The sequence below is a fragment of the Leptonychotes weddellii genome, chromosome 5 (assembly GCF_054177405.1).
Source record: "Leptonychotes weddellii isolate Sample4059 chromosome 5, ASM5417740v2, whole genome shotgun sequence".
NCBI classification, from domain to species: domain Eukaryota; kingdom Metazoa; phylum Chordata; class Mammalia; order Carnivora; family Phocidae; genus Leptonychotes; species Leptonychotes weddellii.
The window spans coordinates 51,980,796-51,994,731 of record NC_138373.1 but is presented as its reverse complement, the minus strand read 5'-3'; the positions used below and the strand labels follow the sequence as shown (position 1 = coordinate 51,994,731).

Genomic DNA, 13,936 nt, shown 5'->3' with positions numbered 1-13,936 from the left:
CCTATTTTGGCTCATGATTTGCTTCTTCAGCCCTCAAATATGGTGGTGGTCCTCAAGTAATGGAAAACCATGGTTCGTTCACCTAGTAGTGTTTATGCTTGTGGATAATTATAAACTTCCAACAACCCAAATGACCTTTTTTTTTTTTAAGTCTCTCTTCTCTAGGATCACAGGGGAAAACTGAAGGTCCTTTCTCAAGGCACCTTAGATCCCAAGAGAAAACCCAAAGGCTCTGGTGATAGGCCTCCTTTTTGATACCATGAAGTTCTTATATTCACAATGCCCAGTAAGAGATGGGCTTTGGTTCTGTCCTTACCTCTTTGAGTGACAGAGACCTTGAATTCTCACACTTGGGAATGACAGGGGTTTGACATAAAGCCAACATCTTTCCATAGTGCTTTATATTTACTCTAAAACTGCATTCTAAAGCCACCCTCGTTTAACCTTAAATCCAAAAAAGAATACCTATGTGACAGATGACCTGGATACAAAATTCCATTGGAAATGAATTTGATACTAAATGCAACTAGAGATAATTTACATTGTTATTTTGTGTTTCAGTAAGATATGTTGTGCTTAAAGAATTGTGCAAGTACAAGTCAAAGGATGGATGTTGCAAGATTATTTGTGAAAGCAAATATTTAAGAAAGAAACTAAACAGCTATTAATAGGAGGTTATTTAAATGACGGACCCTACATTAAATATTGTAGACTACACAGCATAAAAAGGGATGATATAATATTCCGATGGCTAAGCTTTCCTATAGTATCTTCTGTATGTCACATACAGTACCGAGTGTCTCACATATGTTAACCCCTTCGAGTCTCACAACTACCCTATGAAGTAGGTGCTATTATCTTCTCCAGTTTGCCAGACAAGGAGCTGGACACATTAGATTGAGAAATTTGCTCAACACTACACAGCTGGCAAGTGATGGATCTAGAGCCATACGTACCGACATGGAACAACAGCACAATATTTTACAAAGAGAAAAGAAAAAAAAAACATAAACAAGGTGCAAAGTGAATGTGTAAAGTATAATTCATATTTCTGTAAGAAACAAATGTGTGCTTGTGTGTGTACCTGTGTTGGTGAAAGGGAAACCATATTTAGGTGGACAGAAACCATAATAATACAGAGTGGGATTTAGATGTTGGGGTTTCTACTTTTTGCCCGATACACTGCTGTAATGCCTTCTAAAAGTTTATTATAATATACATATGGTTACTTCTGCAGTTCACGGTTTTAAAGTAATTAGAATTTGAATGACGAAAATACCATATTATAATATGAAAAAAACCTCAAGTCATTTTTCACACCTATGTTGAAAGGAACACTAATTCCAAACATTTGTTTATGCTGGTGGTGATTAGTTATTTCACTATTTGAAAAGTATCATTTACATCAAAAATACTATTTTAAAATGTTTGATTAATGAATTTTTTCTACATTTTTCTGCATTGATTTCCTTCCTTTGGTCCCTTTGCCTCTTAATCCTCCCATTGCATCTTCTCCCCCATGTTAGAGTTTTCTCATGTGAGAGAAACGCATTTCAAACGTCACCATCTGTATTTCCATTTTTAAAGTTTATTTAAGTACCAGAGGACATTGCCAAGAACGCAAAACTCTGTTTGCTTAGCTGAGACTAGCTACAGTCCAGAGAGCTTTCTTGCCAGCACTAGAGAAGACAAAAATGCAAACCTCCTTACTGTAAATAGCTGACACTAAACAACATTATCCACTCAGCTGACATTCGATAGACATTATTTATGGCATCATTCTCAACTTCTTTCAGGAGACTTTTAGAAATTAATACTATGCATCCTGTCTTTCCATCAACTTAGTTTGTGACAAATTAATTTCCATGAAACTGGTACAGGGGAAAGTACAATTCTGTTGAGATGTTGTGAAATAAATTATGTAATGAAATAGACAAAACACTTAGAGAAACCCATTAATATTCTCTTTCAACAATGTTAAAAGTGTCTAAACATATCTCATCATAAAAAATTTTTTGTTGTGTTAATCGGTAGAGATTTTTGCTTTTAAAGGGATAAACAACTTTTCCTAAAATACAAGTGTTGACTCAGAGGGATATAAGTATTTAAACAAATATCAATCAGTGTTTTCCAGATACTTCTATGTGCTTTGTTATGACTTGAGTATCAACCTACAGTCCATTCTCTAATAAGCAAAGCACTATATCCATTGGTCTGCTAGATTAAAAAGTTATAAACACAAATATAATGGAATATGCATCATTTCCTTTGGAATTTATGAAACTGTTTTGCACAATTCCCTAAAGGGTGAGGGAAAAAATCAAGCAATCTTTGATATGCAATATAAATAATTCCCCAAAGAAATCACAAGGAGTGTTTTTGTTTATTTTTGCTTTAAGTATGCAAATGTATTCCTTATCTGTACCTTAACTTTGGCTACTCATAAGCATCCATTGCATAAACTAGAAAAAGGTCTTATTGATGAATTGATTTTATCCTTTGTTGTTAGAAAAGAGAAGTATGAAATGTGAAATAAAAAGGGAATAAGGAAATACAGACACTAAGTTCATCTGAAATAGGATGACACCCATATAAAAAATCTTTTTATAACCTGATATAAATACTAAAAATAAGAACGAATGAGTATTAAAACTATGTCCTATATAATATAAAATGTTAAGACATAAAATCATGTTAAATAATTGCAATCTTTTTTCTAAAATATACTCGCATCTTCCTTTCTCTTACTCAGACAGACAAATGCAAAAAAGGCCATTATCCACTATTTTTGCCTCAGTAACCTCGTGTTCATTGGTGTATTATATCAGTGTCGAGAAAAATAAGTAAGCTAATGGCAATAACTGTTCAAAGAAAAAGTAGACAATGCTCCTTACCGACACACAGGACCGTTCTTCTCCACTACACAATTCCCACCATTTCTGCAGTAACCAAATGGGCACTCTAAAAAGAAGCATCACAAAACCCACAGTTAATTGTAAATATTACTAGGAAGGAGGAGAACATATTACTGTTAATCACTGCATTAAATCTAGCCACTGAGAGTAAATTGCTTCCCAGTTGCTAAAAGCACAAGAATTCTCCTAGGCTACTCCCCTGTGCCCTACAAATTTGTTCAGTGGCCCTTGCTGCCCTTGATGTGTTCATTCTCTTCACATGCCTGAGTGGTTGACCACAAGAGAAGACTTTTTTTCCTCCCCTGGATTAAGTAAAATCTTCTTATTTAGAACATGTCTGCATGACATATTTGTGATTATACTGAAATTTGTTCTTTAATGCAACATTTATTGTCTTCAGTTCCACACAGTAGTCACTATCATGACAGACAATGCTTTGCACGGGTGACCTTGTCTTCTTGGTAAAATGTCACTCATGCACGTGCATGTCCTACCTTTGCATCCGTGACAGACATCAGCATAGCTCAAATCGACCTTCATCTCCCTGGCCCTGCTCTCTTGCTGCTTGTATCACTCCCCCCTTCTAGGTTAGCATCAACATTTATTTTCAAAGGTGGTTTGCTTATACAATAAAAAGAAGCTAGATATTGTCACATAGGTATGACTCTGCAGTGGTTAGTGCCTTTAGCTCTTCAGGGTTCTTTACAGTCTCCTTGGATCCTCACATCCATCCTGATCTACTAAGACCTCTTGGTTTTCCTACTTACTTAATCCCCAAATTGCTTTTCTTGGCTTTTTTTTGACAACTCCTCTCTTGCAAGATATAATGATATCTCTTGCAGGATACCATTCTCCCCTGGTTTGGCTGTCTTAACTCCAATACTTGGTGGAAATTTGTAATTCAACACATCTATTCTGAGCATCTGTTAATGTCTGGCACTAGGCTAGGCACTAGATATATAACAATAAATAATACAGGAAGTTTACAAAATTATTAAAGCTACAGGCACCAGAGCCAGACTGCCTGAGGAAGAATCTCAACTCAATTAGCTGTATAATATAAGATAAGCTAGTTAATGTCTCTGTGCCTCTGGTTCTTCTCTGTCAAACAGGGTTAAAAATAGTACCTATCTCACAGAGTTGTTGAGAATGTTAGAAAACACCTAGATCACAGCCCATGCTTAAGAAATACTGATCTAGGGGCGCCTGGGTGGCTCAGTTGGTTGAGCGACTGCCTTCATCTCAGGTCATGATCCCAGGGTCCTGGGATCGAGTCCCGCATCGGGCTCCCTGCTCCGCGGGGAGTCTGCTTCTCCCTCTCCCACTCCCCCTGCTTGTGTTCCCTCTCTCGCTGTGTCTCTCTCTGTCAAATAAATAAATAAAATCTTTAAAAAAAAAAAAAGAAATACTGATCTAAAAAAGATACAATTGTGGTCTTTGCTCTTGTTGATTTTCCAGCTTCATGGAAAATGCAAAACAAAAAAAGTGACTAGGGAATTAAAATACAATATTAAAAGTAATATAATTTGGAATGGATGTAACAAGGATGATGAGAGTACCAAGAAGCACTTAAATCAAATTTGGGGAATAAGGAAAAGTTTTCCAGAAGAAAATCAGGGCATTGATGAGGGCAGGTGTGTGTGTGTGTGTGTGTGTGTGTGTGTGTGTGTAAAAATAATCATAAAGACTTAGAGGCCCAAGAAGGGAGTGCAGTGTGTTTGAGGATCTGACGGAAGTTCAGCCTGGTAGGACTGATAATGTGAAGAGAGTATGGAAGAAGGTCAGAGACACACAGGGGCCAGATCGTATAGGCTCAGTGAGGAGTTTAAACTTTAACCTCGGAGGCAAGAATTTTAAGAAACTAAACGGATATTTCATGCTTTAAAAAGACTATTCTGGATCCAGTATGTAAAGTCAACAGAAGGGCTAAGACTAAAAAATTCAGGAGCCCAGTTAAGAGCTTTTTGTAATAATCCAGTAAGAAATGGTGGTTGCCTAAATGAAAGGGGTGGGGTAGGAGGTTGAGAATTGTGGGGATTTATAAGATATTTAAATGTTGGGATTGAAACATCCTGGTGATTTTTTGGAAGAATCAAGAGTGATGTTCAATTTTCTGGCTGGGCCCTTGGCTAGTTGGTGGTTTCATTCACTGAATTGGGGTAACTGTGGGGAAGGGAGAATTTATAGGGAAAGATGCTAGTGTTTTAAGTGCCTAAGGGAACATCCAAGTAGAAGTATTCCTTGGGCAATATTATTTGCAGGTCTGAAGCCCAGATAAAACACAGGCTAGGGCATGGATTTGAAGCTTCGGGTTTCTATCATCACTTTTCAGGCTTGCCCCTCAAAAATCACTTGAGATCATTTTTTAGGTCTTTTTTTTTTTAAGATTTTTTTTATTTGTGAGAGAGAGAATGAGAGACAGAGAGCATGAGAGGGAGAAGCAGACTCCCCGCTGAGCAGGGAGCCTGATGTGGGACTCGATCCCGGGACTCCAGGATCATGACCTGAGCCGAAGGCAGTCGCTTAACCAACTGAGCCACCCAGGCGCCCCATTTTTTAGGTGTCTTATGGTCACAAATATACAGTCTTTGTCTTTACAGGAGCAGACTAACCTTAGCAGAGAGAGAAACAATTTACTTGGGCAAAGAAACGATGATGATAATGAACAATAGTATAAAAGTAATAAGGAGAAACAAAAATTTCATATAGGAAAATATTCCTCGGAGGAAAACTTTGAAGGGCAACTAGAGAGAGTCAGATTGTGGAGCCAGTCACTGAACACTGGGAATGGGGCGGAAGAGACAGTAGGAAAGAGGAAAAATAGGGAAGGAGGGAGGTTGCAGTGTGGGAACACATTTGCAATATACCACATGTCTGGTGTCCTTTTTGTTCTCAAAGGTTTCCAGAAATTTGCTCCCCCAGGGATATAGTTGGCCCCTAAACAACATGGAGGTTTGGGGCACTGACCCTCGCATGGTTAACAATCCACAGATAACTATTAACTCCCCCCAAAGTTAACTACCAATCACCTGCTGTTGACTGGAAGCCTTACTGATAACATAAACAGTCGGTGAACATATCTTTTGTATGTGATGTGTATTATATGCTGTATTTCTGCAATAAAGTAAGCTAGACAGAAAAAAATGCTCTTTGGAAAATCATAAGGAAGAGAAACTGCATTTCCAGTACCATCCCGTTAAACTCTGCATGTAAGTGGGGCCACACAGCTCGAACCTGCGCTGCTTAAGGGTCAACTGCAGTTTCCATATCTCCCCTTCCCTCCTCTTCCCTATTTAATTCCAACCCGGGAGTGTGGTACTAAAGATGGGGGTGCAGCTACACCCCTCAGGCTTCCGGGCATGCTTGGCTGAACAGAAGAGATGTCAAATTTCCTTCCTAAACAAGAAATTAGCTGGTTTGACGAAAAATAGCCCACCAGCATGATAAAGCATAAATAGCTACAAACCTTTAGATAAACCATTTTATGGTTATGTTTGGTCTTAAGTACAATTTTAGTCTTCCTCACACAAGGGCTTTATTTTTATAAGAAAAAACTGTAAAGTGTCTGATACTGCAGAACATCAAAATACACACAGCTGCACATTTTTTTTTCCTGGGGTCATTAATATTTACCTTGATGGCTAAGAGTAAAACATAGGCTTGCTCTACATTAAATAATGCTATGGAAATTTAAATATGCATTTTATTACACTGGATAATGGAGCACAGTGGAGAGGAAGCACTGGCCAGAGCAAGGAGTAAAACTTGGTGTTTTGGAGGAGAGACACTTTGTAGATTACCTCCACAACAAGTTCTTTTCAGTTTATGCTTAGACCCAGGTTCTTTATCCATAAGATGGAAAGACCCAGTACAACATATTTTCACCTTTACTTTACTCAAAACAATTTAAAGCATGGGATAGCTGAAATGGGGAGGGAGATGTCTATGACTAGTTAGCAATGAAGAGATTAAATACTTCAGGAGATGGACATCTGGGTGGCTCAGTTGGTTAAGCATCTGCCTTCAGCTAAGGTCATGATCCTGGAGTCCTGGGATTGAGTCCCGCATTGGGCTCCCTGCTCAGGAGGGAGCCTGATTCTCCCTCTGACCCTCCCCCATCTCATGCTCTCTCTCTCTCTCTTTCTCATTCTCTCTCTCAAATAAATAAATAAAATATTTAAAAAAAATACTTTCCAGAGATAAGTAGATAGTCCTCAAATGGCAAGTCGGGATCTATGGGGTGGATATTAGAACTGGCATGAGTTCCCAGGCTCCTTAGCCACATCAGTGCCTCACGCCTTGTACCCTCTTGCATTGGTTATTATGACCATGTATCTGGAGGTCAGTATGACGTAGCAGTAGCATTCTATGAAGAGTTCAAGTTCAGTTCCACTCTGGTTTATCACTCTGGAAAAGCAGGAACACATATAAACTGGATGCCTACCTGTGTGAGTGTGTGTGTGTGTGTGTTTGTGTGTGTGGTCTCTTTTAAAGTCTCTGGAGGCCTGGGAAGGGACAGCCACTGCATGGTGGACCGCTGAGAAGACTGACAGTCACGCGAGTCCTGGTTTTCCCTCATTGACACCTAGCTCAGTTAATGCGTTGTCTAACTTTGGGCTAAGTACTTTAAGTATAAGCTTTCTCATGTTTAAAGTAAGAATTATATCTATCACCTTGCCTTCTAGGGCTGCTGAGAGGATAAAATGAAATGTATTTGTAACATTTCTATACTAGTGAGTGGTATGCATAATGTTATTAAGTAATTGTTTTCAGCCAGCTCCCTCTATTTGGTAATTCTTTAAATTGCCCACGAAACCTAATTTCTATTACCAATGCTCTCTCCAGCTTCTCTTTCCTTTCCTTTTCCCCTCTACCATTGTGAGCACCATTACCACTATCATTTACTGAAGACCTGCTCTGTGTCAAGACTGTCCTAAGAGTTTTACTGGCATTACCTCATTTAATCCTCATAACATTATGTGGGATACCCATATAGATCCTTTTTCACAGAGGATGAAATTGGTTAATAATTTGCTCGAGCTAATAGCAGGGGAGCAGCAGATATTGAACTAAATCCCAGTCCTCTAACTCCAAAGCCTGTTAGTCTAAAAATGTCAAATGATCTGCTATTCAGATCAGAATTGCTATATAACCCCTTGCAGTTCCTGAGATTATGATCATGAACTTCTCTGAATGGTGCAGTATTTATGCACCGGCATGGATTAAATATACACATACAATAACTTGCCTGTAGTTTCAGGAGCTGTATGGATCTAAGAGTCTTCCAGAAAACCAGATGGTTTGGTGCAGTAAACCAAATACCCAGTGGGCACACACTGTTCTCTTTATCGTGAAATCCCAGCACAGGGACTGCAGGGAAGATTAACTATGGCTTAGAAATTTGGCATAGCTCTATAGTGCTTTGGTTTGGTGTATGCTTCAAGTAAAAAATGTTCTTGTTGAAAACAAAATAATAATAACTTTAACTGAGGGTATTCATTTAAAATAGAGCAAAAGCGAGATGGAGGGGGATGGATGAAATCAGTGAAGGGGATGAAGAGCATACTTATCAAAGTGAGCATGGAGTAATGCATAGCAGTGTTGAATCACTATATTGTACTAATATAACACTGTATGTTGAGTCTACTGGAATTAAAATTAAAAACACTTAATAAAAAAATAAAACCTTCTGAAACATTATTAGGCATTACCATTATTATTATTAAATAATATATTAAATTGTATTCATAATATCCCATCCTACAACTTTTTTTTCAAAGATTTTATTTATTTATTTGAGAGCGAGAACAAGCATGAGTGGTGGGGAAAGAGAGAGGCAGAGGGCGAGGAAGAAGCAGACTCCCTACTGAGCAGGGAGCCTGACGTGGGGCTTGGTCCCAGGACCCCAGGATCATGACCTGAGTTGAAGTCAGACAGTTAACTGACTGAGCCACCCAGGCACCCCTACAACTTTATATTTTTAATGCCTTTCCTCATTCTCCTTCAAAGGATGATTATCATAATTATGGTATCACCTTAACATAACTTCCATTAACCTCTACTACTACAGATAACTGGAAAAAGACTCTCAGTTTAAATTAAGCCAGACACATTCTGTTCAATAATTTTCTGTTGCATAAGCAACCAAAACCTGAAAATAATATGCCTTTCTAACATAACTTGGGAACACACAGGCCTCATCGAAATATACTTAACCTGCAACACTTACACAGGGCCTGAGGTCAATGTTCCCGTTAATGATTTAAACCTCAGATGAAGGGAGACCAGATGCTCACCACCTGCTGTGTGACCAGAGACATTATTGGATGCTGTCAGGATTGGGATCATAAAGTCTATGAAATGCCATTCATAAAGGGATATGATGTTTGGAAAGAAAGAGGAAGGTGTCATGGGCACTGACACTGCTTAGTGTGGATCAAGCCGAGATGCATTCTTAAACACGGAAGCATTGACTTCATCGTATTTGTTTGACAAACTAAACAGCAAGAAAATATAAATAGAGAACAAAAACTATAATGTGGATTTTATTTCTGAAAACTGCTTCACTAGTTCTTTATCTTACCGTAACCCAGTAGCTGGGGCAGTATGACGTATATTTTGTAAATGAACTGTGAATGAATTGGTGAATGACTAAACTAGACGGGGCAACCAGAATGTGCTATTATTACCTCGAGGTTGTCAGTCACTCAGGATGAATGGCCAGTCTTCTGTCTTTCTGACCATATTTTTAAAGGTAAAATATGTAAAATCAGACAATAAACCATAACATGTTATATTTGTTCTCATAGAGGACTATCCTGAACAAAATCTCACATTTATGAAAATAAATTTGGTTACTGGATATCAGTGCTTTGTCTTAATAGTTTCAAAGAATGAAACTATCTCATTAATATCTTTCCTACTCTGAAAAGAAAGTGAAACCATTTCCTTCTGGGTATCAATCTGATGTATAAGCATGCCTGGTACAGAAATAATGCCAGAGAGCATTCATCTTTGCATATTTTATGGGACCAGATTTGCTTGCTTCTTGATTTCCTTTTGTACTTATATAATTCAGGGCTCTGTGAGTATTCATTTCGGCAGCATAAAAAATAAGACTTTTTTGCACTGTGATTTGATTATAATTATCATGCTTTTGTCACTTATCTCATAAGAGTCTGCTCTCTTGAAAGATACAAAGACTATATTCTCATCTAGTTTTGATATTAAATATCTCCAATTTATTTAGAAAATATGATTGAATATATCTTTTATTACCAATTTATATTATCATTTAGTTGTGAGAGATTTATATTGCCCCTATCTATTATTTCATATATCTCCTGCATGAAATAAAAGTTCAATTATCCAGGAGAGATGTTATCAGTGGACTATAATAAATTAGAGAATTTTAAAGCAGTTTTGATAAAAGTATAATCACAAACGTACATTATCAGCTCTGATAAATATTCCAGGGTCAGGAGAGAAAAATGTTTAAAAGTCAGTCTAAAGCTTAATAAATTGACTTTTAAACATGACTAGATCATGCAAATAGGGAAGTCTTATAAAGAAGTGGGGAAAATTATAATTAAAAATCAATAACATGTTAGATTATTTCCTTATTTTAGAAACCCAGCAATTTGCATCAAAGAGATTATCAAATACTAATAACTTTAAGTTATAGTAACTTAAAATTAAGTGTTTGATTTTTATTTGGGGATATCGTTTATATAGAATAAGCATTGAGTTTATTATATTATATATTTATGTTTTTTAATATGGGTAGCAATGTTAATATTCTTCCTGACCCAAACCAATAATAGAAATTCAATGATTCCATACATGGCTATTTAGAAGTTCATGATATTTTTATCATCTACAGGTTTAAGTTACTGGCTTATACTGTAAAGAATATTTTAATGGAAATAGAATACCTGAGCAGCTGGACTCATCAAGCTGGAAATCCATGCAGTTGGCCAAACCATCACAGCGCTCGTGAACTGGGATACAGCTATTAGAAGAAGTGCACATCAACGCACCATCAGAACAGCTCCCATTGGCTGGGGAAAAAAAAAATCATTTTTTAAATGAATTTCTTCTAATGAAATAATAAAAGACAGTTTATTGTATCATCCCTCATCTTTCTAGTCCTACATTTTTTTTTTTTTAAAGATTTTATTTATTTATTTGACAGAGAGACATAGCGAGAGAGGGAACACAGGCAGGGGGGAGGAGGGGAGGGAGAAGCAGGCTTCCCGTGGAGCAGGGAGCCCGATGCGGGGCTCGATCCCAGGACTCTGGGATCATGACCTGAGCTGAAGGCAGACGCTAAACGACTGAGCCACCCAGGCACCCCTGTTTTTATTTTTTTCAATTTTATTTATTTATTTGACAGAGAGAGACACAGCGAGAGAGGGAACATAAGCAGGGGGAGTGGGAGAGGGAGAAGTAGGCTTCATGTTGAGCAGGAAGCCCGATGCGGGACTGGATCCCAGGACTCTGGGATCATGACCTGAGCCGAAGGCAGATGCTTAATGACTGAGCCACCCAGGCGCCCCCCCTAGTCCTACATTTAAATTATATATTATTGTTCTTTTTGATTCTTCAAAAAGAAGTTTGTTGATAGAATCATTTCCCACCTATGCACTATGCACTATTATACAGGTGTGTATGTCTACAGTACACTGTGTATACTATGTAGTCTGAACTGATTTTAGACTAGAATAAACTTATTTCAAGGCTGAGCTCCCTGTGCTTCTGTTGTTCCCCTAATGTCCCTGCCATTATACGCAATTGAAATGGCCATGACTTGAATGTTCATCAATTTCTACATGGTTGTAAGTCCCGGGTGGTCACCGGATACATGATGTAGGTCAGTGCTGCTCAATGTACTATGACTCTGTGCCTTCCTAGCATGGTGCATTTTAGTAATTCCACAGTCTCTTGTTGGCCTGACTTCAAGAGACAGCGTAAGTCTTGCTCGTAAGATGAGCTGTTTCAGAAAAATGACTCTACTGATGCTAACCAAGGGTACTGACATTTCCATAGCAATCTAGTCATGCCAAGTACTTGACCTCCCCCGGATGCTACTCTTAGTCCTGAAATTATTTTTGTCTTCTTCCCTCATTTTCTTGTCTCATTAGGACTATAATTTCCTGTAAAGCAGTAATAATATTTAGGCTCTTTTTACAAGTTAGAGCTGAACCAGAACCCTTCATTCCAGGCTGCCATTAGGCATCTCCCATCTCCTACTTGCTTGAGAACCTGGAAACCAGCAGACTTAGGTTTCAGGCCTGATCTCTCTTCTCTGGTTCTACTCCAGTTTTGTCCCACGCTGATTTTTGTCATGTCTCTAAGCCTTTTTATGTGATAGCTCTTCCATCTAGCATTGCTATGTTTTGGAATAGAGGGAATATCAAAGCATGGACCCATTGCACCATCTTGTCAGGAATTCTGGATAGATTTCAAAAGCATGAAATAATAATGATATTGATTACAACCCTGATCCTTTGAGCCCTAGGGTTTGCAGAGGTAAGTGGAGGGCAGCAGTGAACAGTCAGGGCTTTGAGGTGCTTAACCCAAGTTCAGCAAGAATGGCTCTGCTTTTCTCTGACTTACCTAATGGTGTCAAATACAATACCTTATTTGAACATTTTAATCCAAGCCTGCTGCTAGAAATTTTAAAAAAGGATTGACCTGGGAAGTTACTTCTAGAATAAAGGCAAGTTCAAACTTCTCAAGCTAAATTGATTTTTTAGAAGACTCAGGAATAAATATCCCATGGATGGGTCTTACACAAATTTTGTCAGTATTATCATAATTTTTTTAAGTATATTTATGGGCAGGAGTTCTTTGAGTTATTATAGGTTATTGACACAGTTTGACAGCTGTCTATCAAAATTAATTTTCAAGTGGACATAAAATGTTTTTAAGAGTATGTCTTTCCACAACAAAAAGAAATAAAAGGTATTCAAATTGGCAAAGAAGAAGTCAAACTCTCTCTTTTTGCAGACGACATGATGCTTTATGTGGACAACCCAAAAGACTCCACCCCCAAATTACTAGAACTCATCCAGCAATTCAGTAATGTGGCAGGATACAAAATCAATGCACAGAAATCAGTTGCTTTCTTATACACTAACAACGCAACTGTAGAAAGAGAAATTAAAGAAACGATTCCATTTACAATAGCTCCAAAAACCATAAGATGCCTCGGAATAAACCTAACCAAAGAGGTAAAGGATCTATACTCTAGGAACTACAAAACACTCATGAAAGAAATTGAAGAAGACACAAAAAATGGAAAAATATTCCACGCTCATGGATCAGAAGAATAAACATTGTTAAGATGTCTATGCTACCCAGAGCATTCTATACCTTCAATGCCATCCCGATCAAAATTCCAATGACATTTTTCAAAATGCTGGAACAAACAATCCTAAAATTTGTATGGAATCAGAAAAGACCCTGAATCGCCAAGGAAATGTTGAAAAAGAAAAACAAAGCTGGGGGCATCACGTTGCCCGATTTCAAGCTATATTACAAAGCTGTGATCACCAAGACAGCATGGTATTCGCACTAAAACAGACATATAGACCAGTGAAACAGAATAGAGAACCCAGGTACGAACTCTCAACTCTATGGTCAAATAATCTTCGACAAAGCAGGAAAAAACACGCAATGGAAAAAAGACAGTCTCTTCAATAAATGGTGCTGGGAAAACTGGACAGCCACATGCAGAAGAATGAAACTCGACCATTCTCTAAGAGCATTCACAAAGATAAACTCAAAATGGATGAAAGACCTCAATGTGAGACAGGAATCCATCAAAATCCTAGAGGAGAACATAGGCAGTAACCTCTTTGACATTGGCCACAGCAACTTCTTTCAAGATACATCTCCAAAGGAAGTGAAACAAAAGCAAAAATGAACTTTTGGGACTTCATCAAGATAAAAAGCTTCTGCACAGCAAAGGAAACAGTCAACAAAACAAAGAGGCAACCCACAGAATGGGAGGAGAT

At 37.9% G+C, this 13,936-nt stretch overlaps 1 protein-coding gene across 1 annotated transcript in view; it reads right to left on the bottom strand.

The window, feature by feature from the left end:
* The window catches only part of MALRD1 (MAM and LDL receptor class A domain containing 1), a 259,630-nt gene that overhangs the window by 5,230 nt on the left and 240,464 nt on the right, over positions 1-13,936 (bottom strand). Inside the window, exons 15-16 of the mRNA XM_081818907.1 lie at positions 10,850-10,975; positions 2,895-2,961 (exon numbers count right to left, since the gene is read on the bottom strand). Of these exons, the coding sequence (XP_081675033.1) occupies positions 2,895-2,961; positions 10,850-10,975 (193 nt within the window). The remainder of the gene's footprint in view (positions 1-2,894; positions 2,962-10,849; positions 10,976-13,936) is intronic.